Raw genomic sequence first — 24,216 nt, forward strand, 5'->3', positions numbered from 1 at the left:
CCAAATGTTTGTCGGGGACACACACCAGACACGTATATTTGTACGCACAAGCACGACATATTCATCACCACCCAATTACAGTGAACTGTGAAAACGTCTTGTGAAAAACTTTTTCATGTGAAGAAACATTCGCTCAAGGTGTGTACCGGTGTTGATTAGGAAAACAGAAAGGAAGGTGAAACTGACTGGAAAAACATGCAAATAATCACGACAGCCCTCCTTTCTTTTAATTCTATGAATAGAATTTGCTGTGAATGTGTTATACAATACAGCATTGGACTGTTTTGATTCAGGATTTGCTAATTAGGAATTCAAAATGGTTTAATGTGGGGAAAAAGGCATGAGTGGATAGAAAGGAAGCCATGTTAGTGTTATGTTAACCTATTGATGGTGTAACCCGAACGGCTATTTACCCAGTTGCTAAGACATGCTATGTATGCTTTTGTCCCCTTGAGTGAAATTGACTTGATCCGGTTGGCAACGACATATATTTCGCTTTATTTTGTCTAAAATATGGGGTCATTTTAAATAATACTCAAATGAAAATGTTTTCATTCCTTTGAATATGTCAACGTTTAATTCGGATGCTATCACTTCATTATTTTTCATTGCCACTAATACACTTTGTACATTTTGTGGAAAAAAAAGCTATATTTCAAGAAACGCAATCATAACCAGTCCGAATTGTAACGCAAATAATATGGAATCATAAATGTTGGTTCAAGTTGATCATATGGGATAAAACAAAACTTGTGAAATTGGGTGAAACAGGAGGATTAACTAAAAGTTTAGACTTGGAAAAAAAAAGTTAAACCACAATATTTTTTCACTTTCTTGAATATAAAAACTCATAGAATAAAATATTACACTTTTGATTGTCTGCAATGCGTTCTGACTGTAAGATCTCTCCAAAATAAACCTGCATATTTCAGTCTTTAAGGCTTCAGCTGGTTGGAAATGTAGCAGACTTGACCAGAGGGAACCACTCAGCCTGGTGTTGAATTCCTTTTCAACTTCAGCTAATACAAACTAAAAAATCTTATATAAGATCAGGGGGCTTGCAGAATTTCATTTTTTTTAACCTGAAAGCCAAAAGAGGTCATTTGCTCAGTGCATGAAACAAAACTAGTCAAAGCCGACCGCCATCAACGGCAAACTTCAGTTGGAGGCTCCTGACAGCTTGACTGACTTTAAACAAGCGGACGCTTACGACTGGTTGCGTGTTGTTAAGTCATCATTCCCACGAGACTTGAATTTTACCACGAGGCCCAAGGGCAGAGACAAGAGGCCGACAACACAGAGGCCGAATATTGCACCATAACTCAGGGCCTGTAGCTATCCGAGCTGAGAGGGCTAGATTAAACTGTGAGGTACCTCGAGGTGAACAGGCATCTGTGGGCCCCGGTGGACCCCTTCATCCTCCTTGGTCTTTAAGTCTATAGCAGCACCGAGGTTTATATTTTTGCCCACAGCCCATGAAACCCCTAAACTTACACAGGAACACTGAGAGAGGTTTACTGTGTGTCAGAGGAGACGTGAGGTCATCTTTACGTGAGCGCCATATCAAGGAAAAGATGAACCGAGGTCCCGCTATAAAACCGGCACTCAACTTTTAAAAGCCTCCAGCGCCAGATGACTTAAAGGTATCTGGATTGGAGTGAAACGCACCCCCTCCCCCTTTAAAAGACCTTATACGAGACGCCATATAGAAGCATTATGCTAATTCCATTAGTGTCATAACTGGAGAGATAACATGAGGTCGAGAGCAAGGACAATGTGAATAGAAGATTTTTCAGCAGTGCTGTTGTTGCAAGGAAGGACATGTCAAGAACTGGTGGCAGATTACGAAAGAAGAAAAGACCCCTGGGCACGGACCAGAGATGTAAAGGGCCCCAATATGCCCTTCTATATTGCCATGATACACAAAAGTAGATATTTCAAGTTCAGTGACGGACTTCCTCATGTTTTTCATATTGTCAGAAAGTGTTGTGACGCATAAACAATACAAAGCGTAGCTCTTCTTCGGCAAATATGATGGTTATTGTGTGAAAATTCTCTTAATTCCTGATATATTCCTGTTAAACTTGTGGATTTGTACACAAGTGTAAACAAGGTCCATGCTCGGAAAAGGCACCTACACCCCTATATTTATCCTGATACACATCCACAAGGGAGGTTGACGTCATAAAAAACTTCTTTAGTGGCATTTTGGCTGTTTTCGCAGTATTTGGTCGTACTGTAGGCTAGACTTTTAGTTGCATCCCATCACATTTTGTTCCCAGTATCTCATAGTTTCACATCACAGCGTATTAGCAGTAAAAACCCGGCATTCACGCCAATGCACAGTAAGTTTTTTTGTGAGAAAATGCAACTTGGGGCAGTTCACATTTGCTGCCACTGCTATTCTAAGATAAGCGGTCAACTGAAATAGCAACTAATTAAATGAAGAAATAATTGGGGACTCGTGTGGTTGCCAGTTTTTGGGGGGTTAGCGGAGCTCCAGTGTGATTTGAGGACAAGCAGATTACGCAGGGGCTAATCTTGATTCGCGGCTGGAGTTGTGTGGAAGCGGTGCATCACGTTTCTTTCAGAAAGGAGCCACGGCTTTAAAGGGTTTCAAGCTAAATTGCAATGGCACTATGTGTAACACGGGTTCTCTAACCATGTGAAAAACTGAATCTCGTGCTGTTCACCTCCCGCCAGAGAAGCTCCTCCTCTATTTCATCTCCTGTCTTTGTGTCTCTCTCACGTCTCTTGCCGGGTTCGCAGACACGGGATGAACCCGTCCGTTTGATGCAACCGTTCCATTGTGCACCTTCGTTTGTGCGCCGATGAACGCGCCGGCGGCGGCGAATCCGTGACATGTGCAAGAAGCGCTTGCTCAGCGATTAAGGGAAGCTTATAGGGTAAATGGGCAGATTTTTGTTTGTGTTCCTTCAGATGAATAACGTTGCATGCAGTTATGCTGAAACAAGCATGTATATACACACACATAAATGTTCATGCGATCAGTCTGAGTATGTTGTATATCTATATCTATTCTTGTCACCACCATTGTGAGCTGTTCAGCAATGCATGTCGGGATTACCTATGACTAGAATTTGTGTTGCGCCAACAGTATCAATACAGTAACAATAAACTTGTCACATATTTGTTTTCTATGCAGCAGATTTTAGAGGTTTTATGCACAATCGTTGTGGATTTCCATCTAGATTTGCCGATCTGTTTTGTGCTCAATTTGTTTAGTTTAGTTTTATCCGCTCTGTAACTGTATGCCAGATTTCATTTCAGTCAACATCTACCCAAAATTTGATGAAAATTGTATTCATCATGCCGATTTGACTTCAAAACTTGTTTCTCTCGAGTAAAACAATAGGAGAGCATATCAATATCTCCCAATGAGCTTTTGGCACAACACAAATGTCTCATTTTGGCCATCTTACTTCACTTTGTGGTTATTTTGTGTGATAGAATGATGCTTTGTTCTATTATGGTGCATTGGATGCCATTTCTGTGGGTGTTCTGAAACTCTGCGTCATTGTGAGTGTCAGGTGTGTCGATCTTTTTGCGTTTGTTTTTGCACAACATGCGTGTCACGGTCATCATTTACCATCTATTTAAAGTGGCGGGACACGTCATTGTGATCATTTCTGCATCTTTGTCTTCCATTGACTTGATACATTAGTTGAATTTCAACAATCTGTCATGTCATGGCTGCTATTTCGCGGTTGTGTTGTTTTCTCTTTGTGACACTGGAGGCCACCATCGTTGTTATTGTCCATCTACTCGCGCATGAGCAGACAAACTATTTTCTGTGCCGTGCACGTGCAGAAGCATGTTTCACAAAAAGTTGCGTTTCCCCCTGTTTCCACGGAGCGTTTTCCAAAAAGTTGTGTTTTCCCTCGTTGCCGTGGAGACAGAGTCCGAGCATTAACAAAAAAGTCACATTCAAAGTGGCTCGGAGCACCGTTGTCATGTAAACGGACCCCCAAAACCCTTGTTGTCACGTAAACAAGGCCTCATTGTGATCTCTTTGTGCCACTGTGGACTTGTTTTGCATTTCTTTAGTAAAATCTAATGTTGAAAATAAGTGGATTTACAGGTGAGCTCCAATTCCACACACTCATGAACATGTATGCACAATTTACTGTGCACACACAGACCTCTTATAAGCACACGCACACACACAGGTCTGTAACTGATGCGGTTGATAAGCTAGAACAAGAAGTACTTTTCTTTATGAGGTGAGACTTGGACTATAGACATCTGGCCTGAAGATTGAGGTTGGGATCATTATTTTTCCTCCACTCTTGCTGCTCTGCTATTGTTCCAGCTTGTATATTAGACATTCCTTAGACATCATGCAAGATTACCACAAAAGAACAAGACCGTAAAAATCCAGTTCTCGCACATAGAACGGACAAGAACTTTAAAAGTACAACAACAAACAAAAAAAAACAACCCCACATGTCACACAACCGTTTGATCGGCTGACCAAAGGTTTGCAAGCCATTACCTCATCAAACAGAAGGAAGGTCAAAGAAGACAAATGGCTGTTGTGCTGTGCGCTACCTACAGGGAGTTTAATCCCTCCACATGCATGAGAGCGTATGGGAGAAAGACACTACACTTTTCTTTTCTTCTTTTTTTTTTTTGATTGCTTCCTTTGATGGCTGTTTCCTGGGTAATGAGGCTGCGGGAGCATTAGGGAGGTGGAGTGTGTTAGATGAGGAATAGTGTAATCTGGTTAGTGCTAATGTAATGTCATCTAATCTGATGTGATCTAATCTAAACGGGATGCTGCACTCCAGACTGTCAATGATGCAGCACGGTGTCTGCCGGTGTGTGTCCTTGTTTTATTGCCTCTGTGAGGTCTAAAACCTGCGCGCGTGGTCTACTTATAGGGTCGGATTTGCCAAAATGCTGTAATGTCTTTTATGGCTTCAAAGAACTAATACATGCTTGTAGGGCGGAGGTTTCAAATTAAGTATAGGTTCGAGTTATGATCATGGTTTCATGGTTCAGTTTGGGCAATTAATTATAGTGGTTAAGCTTAGAGTAATGGCAAAGGAAATGGCACTTTATGAATGGATGGCCCTCGCAAGTGATTCAATACACTATGTCCTTGACTGACCTACACTGTGGTCAGGGTTACGGCCTTAAACTTGGATGAACGCTACACTTGTGGGGACTTCATGTTGGGGTTGAAACATTGACCGAGCACAGTATCAGGACTAAGATTGTGCTGAGGTTTTTTGGTTTTAATGGTGAAAGTGTTGGTGATGATCAAAAATGTTTGGTTGTCAGTGATTTGTGAAAACACATGAACTCACGAGGGACGCGAGATGAATTTATGTGTGTGTTTGATCGAGGCCAAGATTACATGACAATATTTTCACGTGAAAAGGGAAAACTTTAGTGGCATTTTGGGTTCAAAATGTCCCTTTTCAAAAATGCTCCAACTCCATGTAAACTGAGGAAAATGCAACTTTTCTGAAATGATGCTGCTTAGCATGCAGACATGATAGTTTTATAGTTTACAGTCAGTGTACTCACTATTGTTAATTACTATAAAGCTTATTGTTCTCTATGCACACGTGCGCCAACTTGTGGCCTGGCATGCACACTATATTTTTTCAGTGTTTCCACCAGTTCAGTGTAAACGGGCATAATTTTCAAAACGTTAATGAAAGGAAAATGCAAAAACCATACCAATTTCACTTCAAATGCTGTGGGGGCAAGAGTGTGGTGTCCAGATTTGTGGAGATCATCAGCGGTCTTCATATTAGTCAAACTTCTGAAAGTAAGGTCATGATTTTAGGCCTCATGATACATTTAGTTTTAAGGATTTATGTCAGCTGAGGCCCATCGCTCTTCTTTGAGGGTTCGGTTTCATGTAAGAGCTGACAGAACATGTTCAGTCGATAGGTGGTCATCTATCGCTGGTGTGTGTGTGTGTGTGTGTGTGTGTGTGTGTGTGTGTGTGTGTGTGTGTGTTTCGCCCATTCTGGTGGGGATCTTAACCTGATTACACAGTAACTCACGAGAACTCATGTCACCCTGGGGACAAAAAAAAGGAGGTCACTAGGAGGGAATTCAATATATTCTGAGATGGAGACGTGGTTTATGGTTCCAGTTAGGGACGTCCACAGTCTGTAAGTCAATGTATTGTCTCAATAAGACATAAAGAACAGTGTGTGTGTGTGTGTGTTGATTAGAGTATTCTCTTGGATAGGCGACAACAAAATACATCATCAGCATTAATCTGATACACCCCAGACTGAGGACATCTGATTCATTAGGAAGTCCATACTGGCACTTACAGTATATCAAGTAAAAAAGTGCACAGGGAGAATGATTTGGAAAGCCCATTTTAAACCTTAACTCATTTACAGAACATTTCACAGTAAAACTGCAAAACAAAACCCTTATTTGTTTAACAACTCATCAGCAGGTAATGGTAGGTAATTCTACTGCTGCGGGACAAAAGCAGATGAGACACTGCGCCTTTGTAGTTCAAATAATGAATGCAAACCTTAAGGGGGTGATTTTTGATGGAGGTAGAGGAGGGACGTCTCAATTTTGCGGGTTCTTTTTTTCCGCAGGTTTGGAGATGAAAGGATGATGAAAATGAGTGAAAAAAAATGATATATTGAGAAATGTCAATTATCGATAGATAGCTCTGTCACAAAAACAGATTTCACTTGAGATGTTTAGAAATTTGATCAATTTGTGTGTATATCCTGCAAAAAAAAAAAACAGACTTTAATTGGATGCTTAAACTGCCCAGCAAGAATGCAATCTCCAATCTTCATATGAAAGAAGATATTCTTTGCCAAAAGAAATTTTTTGAATTTACACCTCTATCAGTAATTTATGCTGATTTAATTCCCTGATGGTTGCCTGTACTTTTATTTTAAGTTCCAGACTGTTTTCTTATCAACAGGAAACTGATGAAAAGACTCCTGGCCGTTTGCCTCCTCCCGCACATCTGTTGTTTTTGATGTGATCTTTTTAACCTATTGTTGCTACTTCTTACATGCCATCTTCTTCATTTCTAGACGTGCACACGTTTCTGTTTGCTTCTCCACCTCATCATCCCGACACCCTGACAATACTTGATCGAGATGTAAACATATTCTGCCCAAGCAGCTGCTCTCCGAAGCCAGCAAACACAAAGCGGCATCCAGCTCTTACGGGGGACAATGTGGAAGGGACGAAGAGGCGGCTGCTGCTCCGGAGCAACAGACCAGAACTCACTAAATATGGGCAGCATGGTATTTGACATCCCAGTGAACTAGGAAATAGCTGAATCGCTCATTAGATCACTTCATTGATTCCACCCTTTTGAGTCGCCCTCATTTGCTGAACCGGGATTAGGAGCCGTTGCTTTGCCTTCTCCGTTTCACCCTTGTACAATTTAGAATAAAACATTTTCCTTTGGCTTGCCTTGGAGGGAGGCCGGGGTCTTCAGGTGCCGACATCAAATTCTTCCGGTAGTGCAGGAGGGAAGCTGAATACATATTGTTTGCGGTGGGAGCAGGAAGAATGGCGAGAAGGATTTGATGGCGCAGAAGCAAATAATAAATCCTCGTGTTGTATTGTGAACCCACAGCTATAGAAAGGAAGCATGTCTTGCTTTATAATCATTTAATGTTATAAATTTCCAACTCGATATTTGAGGTTAAATATAAGCACGCTTTAGACAATATAAGACTAAGATGAAAATCTGAATGACAGCAATAAGAACCACCTCCTTGAATCAATAGAGTTGTAGCTACGATTACTGTATGTTATGTTTTAAGCTTTATTTTTAATTTCTTTAGAGATTAAGAGGTCCCAGTTGCTTATGCTTGCTCGTGTGGATTTGTTGGGGTTCTCTCTGTAAACAGCACCAATAAATGACTCTTGTATTTGTTGTTATATAAGTAAAGTTGAATTGAACTTAATTCATTTAGAAAATTCATTAACGTGCTTTTAATTTCCTACGAAGGCTGCGATTATCCATTCACAGTTTTTTTTTTTTTTTTCATTAATTGGGCAGTGATGGGCCATCCAGTGGCAAAAGCAATAATCACTGGCACCATGTTAGTAGCAGATCCTGAAAATTTGGCCCAGCTGACTGTACAGCACTATGTGCTTTGGCCATCCTCACCACTCTTGATCGTTACTGACCGATCCAGACTGTGAGCCTCTATCTAGAGATGCAGTTGTAGAGAGGCTCTGGCTCAATCGTCACCGTTCTTCACCTCACCGACAGATGCCATGATAAAGACTCGATGAGTGTTAACCGCATCACCCATCAAAATGTCTTGGCTGAGCTGTGTATTTTCTATTTAACAATGTAAGGAGATAAGGAGACTTCACGTCCTCTGCCGTACATGGTTCTACTGTACTGTGTGTTCTGAGTCAACTTTTATGTTTGCCTACAGCCATCTTACGTCTCGTTTTCCCATCTCTCCTAAAATTCAAAAGCTCAGCTGCACTTGCATTATTCTAATCTCAAACCAGGGCCAATGGCAATTTCTTCAACTAGCAAAATTGCAACTTTTCAGCTTTTAAACATTCACAAATGCAGCGAGTGGAATTCCAGATTCAGCGTCAACCTCCAGCTCTTGACCCGAAATCCTCCGCACTCCTCTTTGTCCTCAGCCAGGAAGTGAGAAAGAAACTTATCAAACGCACACGCTGCGAGCTGAAGCCGACACGCACCGCCACTCCTCACAAGGTCAAAGAGTGGCTGTGTGCGCGAACGCTCGTATTCAAGGGAATTGCTTTTGGGGTTAATACAAGTCAAACCGTCGCCTCTGGGAAACCTAACGGGGGCTACCCAAAGGTGACTTTGTTCTTGTGTAATAGCTGCACACGCCGAATCAGTCGTCAGTAATCGCACGCTTCCATTACAACAGTTGGGCTAATCCCCTTCCAAAGAACAGGAAACAATGAATTTCACCCTGTTATTCCCTGGATGCTTGAATCTTTTACATGCATCTTGACTTGTACTCAAACTATTTTGGCAGCAGGGTCATTCATCAAGGGAGCGCAGAGACTGACAGGACAAGCTGAGGAGAGTGATGGGCTGCCTCTGTGGCCATAAAGACCAGGGGAAGTTTCTTATGTAAAGCAAGAGAGAGAGAGAGAGAGAGAGAGGGAGAGAGAGGTTGACCTTCCCGAGTAAATAGACTATGGGCTGTGACACATAGTTGGCAGACCAGCAACTATTCTATCAGCTCCGCCATAAATGGTAACGGTCTTAAACTGCACGGGGAGATAAAGCAGACGCCCTCTCCTTACTCTCCGCTCCTCCACCTCCTCCTACATCATCACCTCCGGCGTCCTCGCACTCATCCCATCCCCATCCAACACTGTTTGATCAGCTTTTATCCCCCCCGTCTAAGCAACACGTTCGCCTCTGTGGAGCTGGCCCCTCTCTGAAAGCGAGCACGTGGAACTGTAAGTGTGTGTTTAAGAGACAGAAAGCAGATTGGGGGTCTCTGTTATGTGTCATGGACGGCGGTGGGGGGGTGGGGTGGGGGGGTGGGGTGGGGGGGTTGAGGCCCCGTAGCTGCAGATTGAACGGTAACATATCTTTGTCTGAAGGACACGTGCGGATATACAGCATCTGTAGTGGGTCGTATACTCAAGAGGCCAGTTTATTTATGTGAGAGGTCAGTATGTATACGTGGAGTGCAGCGCAAGCTGTCTTCCTGCTCGACGTCTTGAGAAAAAAATAGTCAATAGTCATTATTGCCGGACCACAATTTACAGCTCACCGCCGAACGGAATACGTCTTCGTATTTAATCACGGAAACAAGTAAATATTCTGTGAGGAAAAGATGGAAAATGAATAGGGACCTTAATTTGATTTGTGCCGAAGCGTCGAGCTGACGCAAACACATTTCTGGCCTGTTTCTATGTAGTGAACTGTTCAAACTGAATGTGAGAATGCCTGCTATCCACCAAACAGAAGAAAAAAACGATTTATCTGAGTTCATTTGCATCACCAGGTGGGAGCGGAGGCCCTGTTCACACAACAACGGTTCAAGGTAAAACACATTGTTTTTGCATTTTCATTTCAGAAAATATTTACATTTATATAGCACTGAAAACATAGTCCGTCCTCACGGAAACACGTTGTGATTTCATTTTCTACAGAGAAAAGCGATTATTTCGATTAATACTTTATTCTAGAAATGTCTAAGTTATTTGTATATCATTGATTGGTGGTAGATGATTTTAGATAACATAAAATATAGCCTCGAGGAAGCCAATTTGAATTTGTGCGGTTGGTTAAACAGAGTTATTAGTTCCTATTCATACAGAGCAGGTATATATATCCAATACATTGAAATTCCAAGACATCTTTGAGTATCTTTTAATCTCGAGATAAGGCCAAATGTGCTCTTTGGAAATTGGACTACGCTCACCCCGAGTTAAACTGTGCTCACTTCACGGGTCTGTATTTCCAATGGATGAATACTAACTTCAGTGAAGTTTGTTCTCATGGCAATGCTGTTTGAAATGAGATGATTTGTGTTATCAAAAGGAGCTGCTATTGATTCTCGGTGCGCAGTTCTTTTCGTCACGACATGAAGACGAGCTGTATTCCAGGAAACGGTGACGGCAGCTCGTACTTCTACACAAGATGCCTCAAACAGACAGTAGAATTTGGGAAAGTCTCCTTCGCATGATGGATCTGCTTGTACAAAGAGGGCGCAAGTTCATCTTACAATGATGAATGGCCAGTAGTCCGCCGTGTTTTCGGGTCACCCATTAGTTTTGGCCGAGTTTGCTGGAACCCTGCGCCGAGATGGAATTGTAGCAAAAATAGTGCCAAGACTCATGTACTATCCGAAACATTTACCTAATGAAGAACCAAAAAAGGCAAGCTGAGTCACCGTGAGGGTGGAAGTTGGCAGTAGTCTTCGTTTAGAGTAATGTTTTTGTCTGTACCTCACAAAAGTCAGTTCAATATTCACTCCCCTTTTCGCTCTGTTTGGATATGTATCTCTCTACCTGTGTCCGAACCCCCTCGCTTCTTTTTCTTTACCAGTTACTTGCATGACTGGTAGAAACTTAAAAGGATTGATGAGCTGTGAAATGTCTTCATGTTGCAAAATATGCTTTCACATATCTTTAGGAATCACTTACAACCTTTAGCGCAATCAACACAAATTCAAACATTTAGCCGCAGATAGACCCATTCTTTTGATAATTACCTTCATTCATGATGGATAAGCACATTAAGGGTAATTATTTCCAGCAGAGATGGTGATTGGTCTTTACAAATAGGTTGTGCTTTTAGTTTGATTCACTTTGAGTAAAGAGTCTACTTTGTGGGTGTTTGTCTCCTCGTCAATTATTCATCAGAGAGGTTGTTTATTTCTTCATGAAGTCTTGCTTGAGACGCAGTCAGAGCTGCGCAACCTGATTTGCAGCTGAATGATACATAATGCCCCATCCACTCTGTGTGTGTGTGTGTGTGTGTGTGTGTGTGTGTGTGTGTGTGTGTGTGTGTGTGTGTGTGTGTGTGTGTGTGTGTGTGTGTGTGTGTGTGTACGAGAGCAGGAGGGGGGTTAGAAAACAGGTCACCTTGATCAATAGGCTGTCACACTCAACTTAACTGAAGACACAGTTTCTCACAGGCGCCGCTTCCCTACTCGACAAACACCGACTCGAACTCAGCAGATGATCCAGATTATAGGTTGATGGCAACGTTTATGACATCTTGCGATACATCCGCAGCACAAGACGGAGGAACGATGGATGATGAATGAACGACAAAACGCCGGGCATTATAGTTAATATTTCTAACTGGCAGAAGTTATTTCTTTCTTTATTTTTTTTGGTCTGGATCACGTTGCATTTACAACCGGGGAAGCAGGACGAAGACAGCGCCTGTTACCATGTCATATATGTCTGCGATTGCAAAAATCGAGGCGGCCAACACATTCTGTCCCTCATGAAAAGCTGATTCTGGCACTACGTCGACGAGAAGATCTAATTAGCGCCACGAAGGCTGCTAATCGCAGTCAATATGTTTGTAGGCTTACAATTCGTCCATATGGAGCATCTTTTTTTTTTCGTTTCCACCTAAACATGGTGTATGTACGAGGCCAACGTGTCACTATGGATCCGGAAAACTTTTTCCCGTTAAACAAGCAAACAACATACTTCAGAGTGAAAACTGTGAGCTCACAGCAGCTTGGAAGACTTTTATATCAATAATTTAAAAGGTATACATCACGGCACGATAACTAACTAGATGCAGTACGTTTTCTCTTTAGTGTGGGTTATGGGAGAAAAACTCACAAGGAGAAAGTACAGAAGGAGGTGCAGTAGTGCTATGTGAGACTCTAAAGTTTATATGAAGACATACTGCAGGGAAACACCACAAACACTCGTGTAACACCAATAGTTTTAGTCGCAACGAACCACAGAGCGGACTTTTAGCTTTAGCGTTACCAAAAGGTGACTTAGGTCCTGTTTACATGACAACATTTTCAAAGGAAAGCAGAAAAATGTGATTGCATTTTGAAGGAACAGTTACACATCGGTGCTCAGATCCACAGAAATAAAATTGAAAAAAAAAAAACCTTTTGAAAACGGCTCCCAAGGTGGAAGATTTTGAAAATGCTTAGGCTTTGTCTCTGTGGAAACTTTTTTTGGGGGGGAAATTTGGATTCAGACCGAGAAAATGATTTGTCTTCAGAGGGAAATTTAAAAGGCACGTCGAGCAGGCAGTGCAACAATGACATGGAAATTGATAAACAGATAAATAAATAAAATAAATCTTAGATAATCTATCAGAGAGCTCGATACGCTTCGTTTTTATAAATAATTTTTTGGTTTTAGAAAATTATAAAGATCTAAAATTCTCTTCTATGATGTAATTTCAGCTGATTTTATGAGTAAATTATATCACATGAAACTGATCCACGGAGTGCTGAGAGCTCATCTAATGTATCATAGCAACACAACAATAATAGAGCTATCTGCACAGGATTAAATCAGGCTCATTTGAAAAAAGTAAAGTTTTATGTTACAGTTACTATACTAAGTATTTTGATAGTTCTTATGGTCAGTAATAAGTTATATCAATACTTTTACGAGAGGTAACTCGTTAACTGAGTCCTGAAGCCAAAAGCACAGTTGGTTTTCGACCGGGCACCACATAACATCTTCCAGGCAGCATTAGACAGCTTTAGACAGGGTATGATTATGATCGCTGCTTTCAGCCTTTTTGACTTCTTTTCTTTAAAATATTTTTACTTACAGTATAAGAGTGACACTCAAAACGGGGACATACTTTGTGCGAAACTCTCAGAGAAAACTTGGCGAGGAAATGTATGGAAACTAAATCCCTGCCCCTGCTCCATATGGGCCGAGTTACAGAGACATCAGAGGCTTAGTGATCCTTGTGTCTATTCGATGTCGATGGAGCTTGGAATCAATGAAGCGTCTCACTGAAGTTTTCGGCAGCCTGTCTGGAGACTGGAGGGATACAGGCACTTAAAAATGAGGGCCAAGAGCCGAGGAGGGAGAGAGGGAGGTGAGAGAGGAAAGGGTGTGTAGAGGGAGATGAGTAAGTGAGGCTCCACTTACCCGACTTTTCAAGTGAAAATGCATCGTTTTCGCGTTTTCGTCTGGGAAAGGTTTTGCGTCTGGTGGTGGCAAAGTTTTGAAAATACCGCCTGTTTACAAGGAGGAGGCAGAAATGCTGAAAATGATGTACTTAACGTGAATGGCAACTTGTGGAAGCTTTTGTTTCTTTTAAAAATCCGGTTACGCTCGAGTATATCGACTCAGGGTCAAGCAACTCTGGAGGCCACCATTGTTGTTATTGTCCATGTGCAGAAGAACTAATCACCTCGGCCGTGAACAGCAGAAGAGTTTCAGAAAAGTCATTTTTTTTCCACAATCTACACAAAGACTGAGCCAGGAGGGTTTCCGAAAAGTTGTGTTTTGCCCCGTTTCCTCAGAGACGGAGTCGGAAAAGTTCCACTTTGACAGCTGTCTTCAAGAAGCTGCGTTTCCAGCGACTTCGGAGTGCCCTTGTTGCGTAAACGGACAACAACATGCAACGAGTTTTCTATTTTCACCTGAAAATGCTGCGTAAACTAGGGCCGGGTCAGACATAAAGAAAAGAAACTAGCAAATGGTGAAAGTCAAAGAGAAGTACAAGAATGCCAGGGGAAAAAAGGTTTTGGGGGGGGGGGGGGGGAAGAAGAAAGGTGGGAAGTGGAGAGCTGCGAACCCTCCTCCCTCCAAGTGAGAATGTGTGTCTGTGAGTGTTTGTGTGTTGTGCATGTTGGCATCTGGATCTGTTTATAGGCACTGGGTCAGAGACCAAAAGTAACCCCGTAAAACCTGGCTGGGTTTAATCCTACTACCATACATATACATACACACACACACACACACACACACACACACACACACACACACACCAAACATTGCTTGTGTCATCTATTTTGTAAGAATTATATAACTTTACGTGGACTCGCGCTTTGCCAAAAACATCACCCAAGACAATAGAATCAAAGACAACGTGTACCTTGACATTGAAACCTGAGCTTGGCAAACCCTTTTCTGTTCTTTGTGAAACAAAAAGATAATGACGACAACATCAGAGAGAGAAATAAACAGCACACATTTTGGATATTAGCACTATTTAAAAGTCATGTTGTGAACGTTGGAGGGAATTCACCGGGACATCTGACTTGACAGGATGTAAGGAAAGGGGCATTTCAGGCAAACTATCCTGAAACCTTTCAGCAACAATAGCCCTGTGTCTCACAAGCCGAATATACTAGTATTTTGCTTTGCCAAATACCATTAGTAGGAAATGTAACTGGGGCTTGTGTTACGTTCACTGGCAACCTTTTTTTTTTCATGCCAGAGGTTTCTAAGTTTGCAACATACTTGGATTCCAAGTTTCGGAGACTCTCAAGGTAAGAGTTTCTCCACTTAATCGTGTGGAGCAGAGTAAGAAGGAGGCTGATCAAGAACGGAATGATCTCCTATCTTCCCAGAGGTCGTGCTGCGCAAAACAAAAACAACCAATCATCACTTGTTTGGGAGGTCTCATGTATCTCCTTAACGGAGGTGTCAAGCTTTTGTAAAGGCCAATCAGTTTCATTACACCTTAACTGTCCGAAAAAGACTGGAGAGAGTACAAATGCATTTGATCATCCCGACTTTTCTCCAGACTGATGTTTCACATCAAGACATTGTAAAAACTGTCGTGTGTTGACAGATCTGTTATCACGGTTGTATCGATCCAGCGTGTTTTGGTGCCGATAGTTGTTTGGGGTCAGCCAAGACATGGTAATGGAGATCATCACTGAACGCATTGGATTTGGCTGGATTGCACTCTGGATTCTGAATTATGCCTCTCGGGGGGAGGGGGGGGGGGGGGTGTCACTTCACTCAAGTGTTTTTAATTTCACCAGATGCGGAGTGTTACAGAAACATTCCAGAAATGACTCAGCAAAAAAAATGTGACTGTTGCTTATTTTTAACTCACGCCGCATTCAGTCAAGCCAGATTGCAGAGAGCAGATTGAGCCATGCAGGAAGTCCTACATCGCATCAACCGTTGAGGATATGTAGACTCTGTGCTCATGGTAAAAATGTAACGAGCGAGGGAAAATAACTGCATGAGCAACTCAAAGTAGTACCACTGTGAAATCATCCCCATGGGATATGAGGGCATGCTGGAGGTAAAAGAAAACCACAGAGCAAATGTCATATTAGAAACCGTAAGTAAGTAAATTGGTGTTCTGCATTCACAGTTTGTTATATGCATACACAACAGGTGTACGTTAAGGTGACCAGCAACATTCAAGTGATTTTACTCTCACACTACTCTAACATTCTAATACTCTTCGCAACTTTTCAAAGCTAAGGAACATTAACTCCATAACAAAATGGACAGATTACACTCTTTTATCCTGCCCATTGGCCCTGGAAATTCATTGCTTGACAAATAGCAATTTAGCTCAATGACGCTGTCAACAAATACTTCTTTCCACATTAACAAAAGTAACACTAGTGTAGAAACTGTGCTTTTCAACAACCATTTCAAAGACAAACAGCTTGAGGCAGCATGAGAAGGTGAACATGGATGGACATCCCGATCTTTTCTTGACATGCTACATGCATTTACACCATAAATGTGATTTTGGTATCCCAGATAAGCTTAGGCAATATAGGTTGGATTGCATGGCAATATCAGGTGTAAATAGGATCAAAGAGAACCAAATATAGAACTCGAAAACAAATTGATAATGGAAGAACGAGAAAATCTGTGTCAAATGTTGCCAGGCCTTCCCCACCCGTTAAATCACCCCTGTTGCTTTTTCTCTCTTTCTGTACTCTGTTTTATTTTTGTACTCCCTCTCTGTCTGATTTCCCTCTGACGTAGCAGCAATTATGCTCGTGTAAACAATAGACCAGAAAGGCACATCAGGAATTCCAGTTGGGCCTGTGGGAGCATTGTTTGCTAACACAATGGCACAGAGCGACACAGAGGACATGTAAGTTTCATTGGGCCTCATCTTCGCGTCTATTATGAATGACAGTTTGTTCCTGCTGTGTGACATTCAGTAGTAGACGACCCATGCTCACTAACCTGCTCATGGTACTCGATTCCCATGCTCATGGTGTTGATGAGGATGGCGATCATAATCCCGCGGCCAAAGTACTTGCTGTCCACGATCTTACGGAAAGTGTCACACACGAGCCTCCAGAAGTGAACCACCTTCGCGGCAGTCTTCCCCAGCCTCCGGTGCTTCCTCCTGGGCTGCCTGCTGTCCCTGCGGTCCCTGTGGTGGAGGTCCTGGGTGAATTCATAAACGCCTTCGCTGTCTGAGTCGCCAGGCGTCTCGTTGCCGTCTGTGCCGCCCTCTGACTCGTTGGCCAGGGCCTTTGCGCAGTAGGGGCAGTTCTCTGGGTCCAGTGTCAAAGTGGCCGTGTCCATGGCGCTGCTGGTGGTGCTGAGCTCGCGGGCCGACAGCTGGCGGGAGAGCTGAGCTGCAGACGAGTCAGGGAGGTCAGAGAGAGCAACTGACACAGCAGAAAAGGTACGACACAGCAGACTTGTGATGAATTGCAAAATATTGGACAAAGAGTCAAATCCAATAGAACATAAATGATCTGTTACGAATACTAACATTTCCAGAAGGTTGCATGGGTGATGGAGTGTGTGATGTTGATGGGCAGAGTGCATGTAAAGTGTGGCTAATGTCTCGTCTCTGTGCTGAGGCCTGTCTGGCTGCTGGCCAACTCCTCCCCGCGCTGTACAACCTGAACAAACCGGGCTTGAATTTTGCTCAGCTTATTGCCTCTCAGAAGTTGGCCAGAGGTAAACAGTGCTGGCTGAAGCTCAGTCATTAGGGATTAACGTTTATTGACTGTAATTAGTGCTCTGTCTGTCATGGAAAAAAAGCCCTGCTATGTCCTGCGTTATAAGTTTAAAGCTCCATCACAGCAGATTGATTCCATGCTGTGCCAAATAAGTGATTGGACAAAAAAGAAGCACTTTCACTTGAGTGTCACTTCATTTGCTTCAGCATCAATATGGAAATCAAAGACTGATCCTAAGTGAATAAGATATTCTCATTATTTTCAAGCCCTTGTTTGCTTTCCAGCCATTCACTCAGATTAGTGAACCAAACAACCTGACACATCTATTACAAAACATTGTAAGTCATTAAACCAGAAAATCAAGCCTCTGATTGCATTTATGTTTGTGAGTGCAGTACTGATTGTTTGTTGTGAGTCTTACCTGTATTGTGCGTGTCCACGAGACTGGACGGCCGTCTCTCCAGGGGTACAGGGGGGATATTGAGATTTAGGTTGAAGTTCATACTTGTAAGGGTGCTGGTTGCAACGCTTCCCCGTCTGGATTCTGCCAAGGCTCGAGCCTGTAGGGTGGGGTAGTTTTTGGGCCCCGGGGCAGCAAAGGGGACTGAGTTCCTCTTCATGACCCTGGACGCAGATGCTGGAGCCAGTGAGTAAGAGCCGGGGTTGGTGGGCGAAGGACTACAACGAAGGATTTCTGTATTGAAAACGCTGCGTAAGGAGGATGAATCTGCTCCTGCAGCAGGATTGGACAGAGTTGCAAGGTTTGCATCGGATGTCGCTACTGCTATAGAAGACGGTGGAGCCAAAGCCAGATGCCCACTGGCAGTGGTTGCCACAACAGTTCCTCCAGTGTTGTTAAGAGCCCCCACTTCGACATCCCTCCCCTCAAGGCATCTGATACTCCCTGCACCCCTCACACTACCGTTCCCTAGATGGTAGTGATGGTGGTGATGGTGATGATGGTGCACCATATGATGAGCTGACACAGACCCTTGGCGGGAGGACTTCCTCCTCCTCCTCTGGCTCTGGCTGCGTTGGGGATCTGACGCTGGGGGCGATGCGGCAATATTCAGACCTGCGCGACGGGCCAAGAACCTGCAGACATGAGCCACCTGTCTGGCCCCTTTACGAATGATGTGGACCAGGTATTTGAGCAACTCGTCGTAGCAGGAGCCCGGTTCGGAGAGGGAGGCCAAAGTGCTGGCATTGGACATGAAACGCACCCGCTGTTCCTTCATGAGCTGACTCTCCCTCTGCTTGGTCTCGGAGAATTGAGTTGCAATGACAACCAGGCACAGGTTGATCATGAAAAAGGAGCCAATCTGAGGACAAGGAAATAAAAGGTTGATTATACTGTTATTCACACACTCTTAAAGGACATTCAAACGCCATGTCCCACCGGTGGATCGACTTGTGCCGTCACCATAAGCACCCGGTGATTGGCACCATGAAGTGGCACTTACAATGATGAGCAGGATGAAGTAGATGAAGTTGTAGAAGGAGTGCGCGTCCATCACAAAGTACATAATGTCCACCCAGCCTTCCAGAGTAATCACCTAAAAACAGACATTAAGTACAGTAAGACAAAAAGGACAGATCAGAGAATAGAAAAATAGGAGCTTAGCCAAGTAAGATTAAAAATGGGAAGTAAAAGAGGGTGTTCAGAATATCAGAGCTCAGCAAAAGACTAATCCCCAACATTCCTCTTGTCTGCTTTAGCCCACACAGGCTAACCGGAGCCGAAGCTAGACTTATGGGAGAACTCATCCCCAATCTGTCTTTCTTTGTCTAAAATTACCCCCCTTAGCTACGACAGCGATGAATGAAGACTCCCAACAAAAGGCAGTTGAAATGATGTGAAGATAGCAAACAAATGGTGAGGAAAAAAAATTAGCCTCTATTCTGCTGGTGTGACAGCGTTGACCTGCTAATCCCGTAAGCCCTATTTCTTTGATGCAACCGTCGCTGGGGCAATTACGATCCCTCTCTCATTTTACGACTCCACTTTGTATCACTGGATTGCACATTGGCTAAGCTTTACTGTTTGTTCTCCCTCTCTCTTTCAAAATAAAAAAAAGTTGATTCAATCTACTGTCATGCAATCGAACAGTTTTTTTTCTGTGTAGCTCACGGTCAGTGTGACCAACCTGAAAGATGGCGATCCAGGCAAAGCAGATATTGTCAAAGTTGATGGCTCCCTTGAAAGGGTTGATCGAACCAGCGGAGCAGTTAGTGTAGTACTGGTTCCAGTTGACGCAGGTGGTGTTGTCGGTGCTGTTGTAGGAGTACATGTCCAGGTTGCACTGCAGGACCCCTTCCTCGTACAGCTTCGGAATGGAGCCACAGTCCCTCATGCCGTTCTCTCGGGGTTGAGAGCAGATGAAGGGATTCTCATCGTCGTTTTCAGTGTGGTAGTATTTTCCCAGCTCCACAGAAAGAGGACTTGATTGAGGAAGAGAAAAAAAAAAGTTAATAGTTCGTCAAGAGCTTAAGGTGTTCTGCAAACTGACGGGAAGAATCGTAAAACTGGAGAGTACTACCAAACTGCCTGTTGGTGGTAGTACGTCAGAGTGAAACAGCAAACAATACTGTACGGCTGACATTCACAATCACATTATTTATAGGACCATTTTAAAGCCACTAAAAACAACATCTGGCTCAAAATTGCTTTGGATTGGAAAAGTGAAATATTTTGTCTCTTTCCAAAAAGAAAGGCGAGTTTGCATCTTGCGTCAGGGAACTTTCTCTGTCTGGTAATTGTTCCGTAACAGTCTGCTTCTGTTGACAAGTTGAACCACAAAAGATAGATCACAATTTTTCTTCGACCCACTAACCCTGCCTTTGAATTTAGGGGCACATGCAAGAATTTTTCATTATTACTTAAATATAGATCGAATCTATTTCTCTAGCACATTTAAACACTGCGCTTTGCTGTACAGCTGTGTGATGTAAAAAAAAAATAAAACAGCACCGGATTTTACTAGTCATCACCAACAGATAGTGGGAACTCATCACTGAAGGCAGCTTTAATTATGATAAGATATCCAGAGAGAAAATACTAGGCGAGACCCCTGTGTGCACTGAGAGATTTAGATTCATGAACGTATTTGCCTGCTGGAACACCTTTTGGCAAATCTGCTGCAGAGCAATCTGGAATAACCAGTGTGTGTCTACTGATTGCGTAATATCTAGTGTATCCATCGATGCGCACCGCTGGTGTTTTTTTTTTTTTCCTTCTTTTTCAATGTTCTGTCACATATTTTAAGGGGACCAGACTCGTCCCACTTCAGGACCACTTCAGGACCACTTCACACCCTCTTGTATATACGTTCTTAAAAGCTATTTCACACTTGGAGATGATCTACAAGAGCACTCACTGGTCCGAAAAAGTTGAGTGTGTTTGATTTATCACACCCTGATAATGTATGCCACAATGGATGTTGGTCCCATTGGCTACTGTCAAATATTCTTGACATTTTCAGTAGAGGGCTCACTGTTACCCCAGTGAACAGTTAACGGCTGTTGCTAAGGCACTGAATTATATATCGGTAATCTCAGTTGGAGAGAAATAGCAGGCGACACTAAAACAGATATGATCATGTCTTTGGACAGAGCTTATACGCAATCCATCTAATTCAGAGGTACGGACGTTCTGAGACACGTCTAAAAAATTGACGAGTATCACGAAAAATATGCGCGTTCACCAAAGCCATTATGCATGAAGTGAAATTACAGCTGTGAGGTGTCATAAATCCTATAGAGAGTAATGAAGCCAGTATGACAACGGGGAACATGAATAAGTCATGGGTGCCCGTTTTCTATATACCACTGGCCACACAGGGTCTTTCTCATTATTCTGGGGCCTGTCTCTGCCCCATTCATCACTGTGATGAGACTCCATAATCGCTAACCTCATTGATTTTCTGGCTTTGGGTCAGGGTTCACTCCCCTGAATTTACCTTGACCTCCTGTTGACCGGTTTCTAATCTTATGTGTGTTATTTGTCACAGCTGTGTTAAGAAAATAATAAAGTAATAAATCCTGTTGCTGTGAGGACGTCAAAAGATCAATATGATTTGTTGAGGACAAGGATCTGCATCAATAGGGGATAAAAGCACTTTATGTGGAAAGTCGTCGTTCTGATGAGGTGGAATTTCTGGTTGCTGTTTACTGCTACTCGGAATGGAACAGTCATCGTAAGCCTTGGTTGGGCCTGAACCTTTTGAGAATCAAACTGTGAAAGAAAGGTTCAGAAACCCAAATCATAGTAAAATGTCTAGATTTATTTAAATGTTGCAATATGAAGAACATGGCCATTACATTATACCAGTACACAATTGGAAGACAATATATAAATATAAAGACTTAATAATATAAACTAATTATATATTTCTTACAGGCAAGAGCAGTGTTGAAAAAAAAACCCAAAAAAACTTGAACAAATACATTGACTGTTGTTTCTGCATTTTTGCACCCAATGCAAAAGATCATATTTTATCATGTTCTGAGGTTTGTTCGTTCTTCGTGTGGTCCACATCTTTGGAAAAAGGACCACCAAGCCAATAGTGAAAATTTCAAAGACATCACCGTTTTTTTTTTTTAAACAAATTTATTAAGAGTAGTGGACACAACGCAAGACCCGAGCTGAGATATTGGCGATGCTTTCATGAAAGATAGCCCCTCAGAGTGCTAAGTAGAAAAAGCGCATCAGCACTGCAACCAGAAGCATCGTTATCATTTACTCTGGGATTGATGTATTTTCTTCTGATGAATTGAAGTGTTATCAAGCCCTCCTGTAGCCTCCAGTGACATCTGCTCGGAAACATGAATTGTGGTACAATTGCACTTGGGCGCTCCAACCAAAGTGCAATGGTTAGACACAGATTTTCCAGTCACACCACAAACCCTGACCCCAACACTCGCAGGAGTTGGCGCCGAGCAATGACGCGACGTTTCTCAAAAGGAATTCAACATGGAGTGTCACCATATTGATGAAGTCGATGTTGCAGATGGTGCTTGGCATGTTTGAAGAAGAGACCATTGGATGCATATGGAAAAACAAAATGCTGGGGCCACTTTTAAACAAGACAATTATTGAATGCGATAGTGAGCGCTAAACTATAATTGGAAATGCTCATGGACATAGAACTTTTTGATTGCGGTGTGTGAGTGTACACAAGTTCAACAGAAGAAATTTTGCAGAATTGTCATCAATGAACTGTCGCATACTGACTTTGTTACCTTTGAAAGTCGGGTTGACATTGGAACAGAAGCTGCATGGGTGCAAAAACTATGGACTTGGATCAACTGAGGCCCTTGAGATATATTTCAGCATTATTTACCAGCATTTGATGTTTATTGAGAGGATGCCACTTTGAGATGTAAGATGTCCTTTCTTTGGGGACCCTTGAATAACACTGATAGCTTTAATATACCAGCAGCAAAGCGAAATATGATAACGCTTGTCTGTTCATGTGATCATCTTCATGAAGCCTTTATTGCAAGGTTTTGGCCTGTGGTAGAATGAGGTAGCATCCAGGAGTTAGTGTTATTTAAATGTTGTCCGTCTTTCAACCATAACGCAGTACCTCCAAAGCTTAAAAACATTAAGTAGTTCTTATAGAAGCCCCTGTCAGGTTTTCATATTCTGCATTACATTTCTATAAATAGGTCCCCTTACATCCACTCTACACACAACCATACACACTGAAACTCTGGAGCATGAAAGGTAGTAGTTGCGGAGATGCATTGCAGTCAATGTCGAGAAAGTCAAAGTCAATAGAGGATGGCGTTTGTGATTTGGGACGCAATTGCTCCAGTTTGAAAAGCATTGAAAGTATGATCGCACAGAGGTGAAAATATGAAGAGCAAAGCACGTGGCGGAAGAAAGAACATGGACTCACAAGGAGAAGTTGTCTTCGACGAAGCAGCGGTTTCGGAGAAGGCCGGCCCACAGCTGGACGCCCACGATGCCAAATATGAAGAAGACGAAGAAGCAGAGCAGCAGCACGTTACCCAGCATAGGCAGGGTGTCCAGCAGCAGTGTCACGAGGATACGCATACCTGAAACAAGACACAAGGACCCTGTCAAAACCTTACCGTTTACATGCATTGTGTGGACTCATTCCACTCTGCCATTTGAATTGAAAAATAAAGTACATGAAGTACTGCAGAATACATCACAGGGGCCAAATTAAACAGTTTTATTCAATACACTGATCAAGTAATTCTCATTTTTTCCCCATCCACCTACTGCAACACATTCACAGCAATGCAACGTTTCATTTGATCAAGTACACTTGCCAGCAGACGCTATAACTTGTTATACAGTTTAATAAAAATGAAATGATAATGATCAATGTTTGAAATGAAACCCTTCTACATGCCACTCTCTGGTAATTATAGCCTCTTTGTGTTTCATGTTTTATATCGCTCAAGCACAGCTTAATGATGGTCTGCCAAAACACGGCCATTCATCGTTAACAGATGAAGAGCAGGGCTGTGGGGTAACTTGTAAACAAAACTGGGCCTGGCTCTTAACACACATAAGTGATTCGGTGTATCAATTTGTCAAGGGAAGTGTCTGCCGGCAGCCAGGTTCTTGGAAATTAACTTGATCAACTTGCCAACAAAGCAGTGGGGGCACAAATCCACAAACAATCAGTACCAGCTTTTTGATATATGTCCATATTGGTAATGTATGTAGATGTTGTGTACAAGTGTACAACTTCACATATTCACAATTAAACGTAAATAAATAATCACGTCTGTAAGATCCACATAGTTAATAAAAAGTTAAAAACTGCATATTAGGAAGTCAACAATATTGTATCCCATCAATTTGCAT

General features: G+C 42.5%; 1 protein-coding gene across 1 annotated transcript in view; it reads right to left on the minus strand.

Moving 5' to 3' along the window:
- cacna1g (calcium channel, voltage-dependent, T type, alpha 1G subunit) overlaps window positions 1-24,216 on the minus strand; it is a gene marked incomplete at its 5' end in the record, with an annotated part of 255,553 nt that overhangs the window by 96,142 nt on the left and 135,195 nt on the right. Inside the window, 5 exons of the mRNA XM_080471574.1 lie at window positions 16,636-17,036; window positions 17,791-18,691; window positions 18,833-18,925; window positions 19,517-19,811; window positions 23,273-23,432. Coding sequence (XP_080327700.1) covers window positions 16,636-17,036; window positions 17,791-18,691; window positions 18,833-18,925; window positions 19,517-19,811; window positions 23,273-23,432 — 1,850 coding nt within the window. The remainder of the gene's footprint in view (window positions 1-16,635; window positions 17,037-17,790; window positions 18,692-18,832; window positions 18,926-19,516; window positions 19,812-23,272; window positions 23,433-24,216) is intronic.

The sequence above is a fragment of the Lipophrys pholis genome, assembly GCF_963383615.2.
Source record: "Lipophrys pholis genome assembly, chromosome: 1".
In the NCBI taxonomy this organism is placed as follows: domain Eukaryota; kingdom Metazoa; phylum Chordata; class Actinopteri; order Blenniiformes; family Blenniidae; genus Lipophrys; species Lipophrys pholis.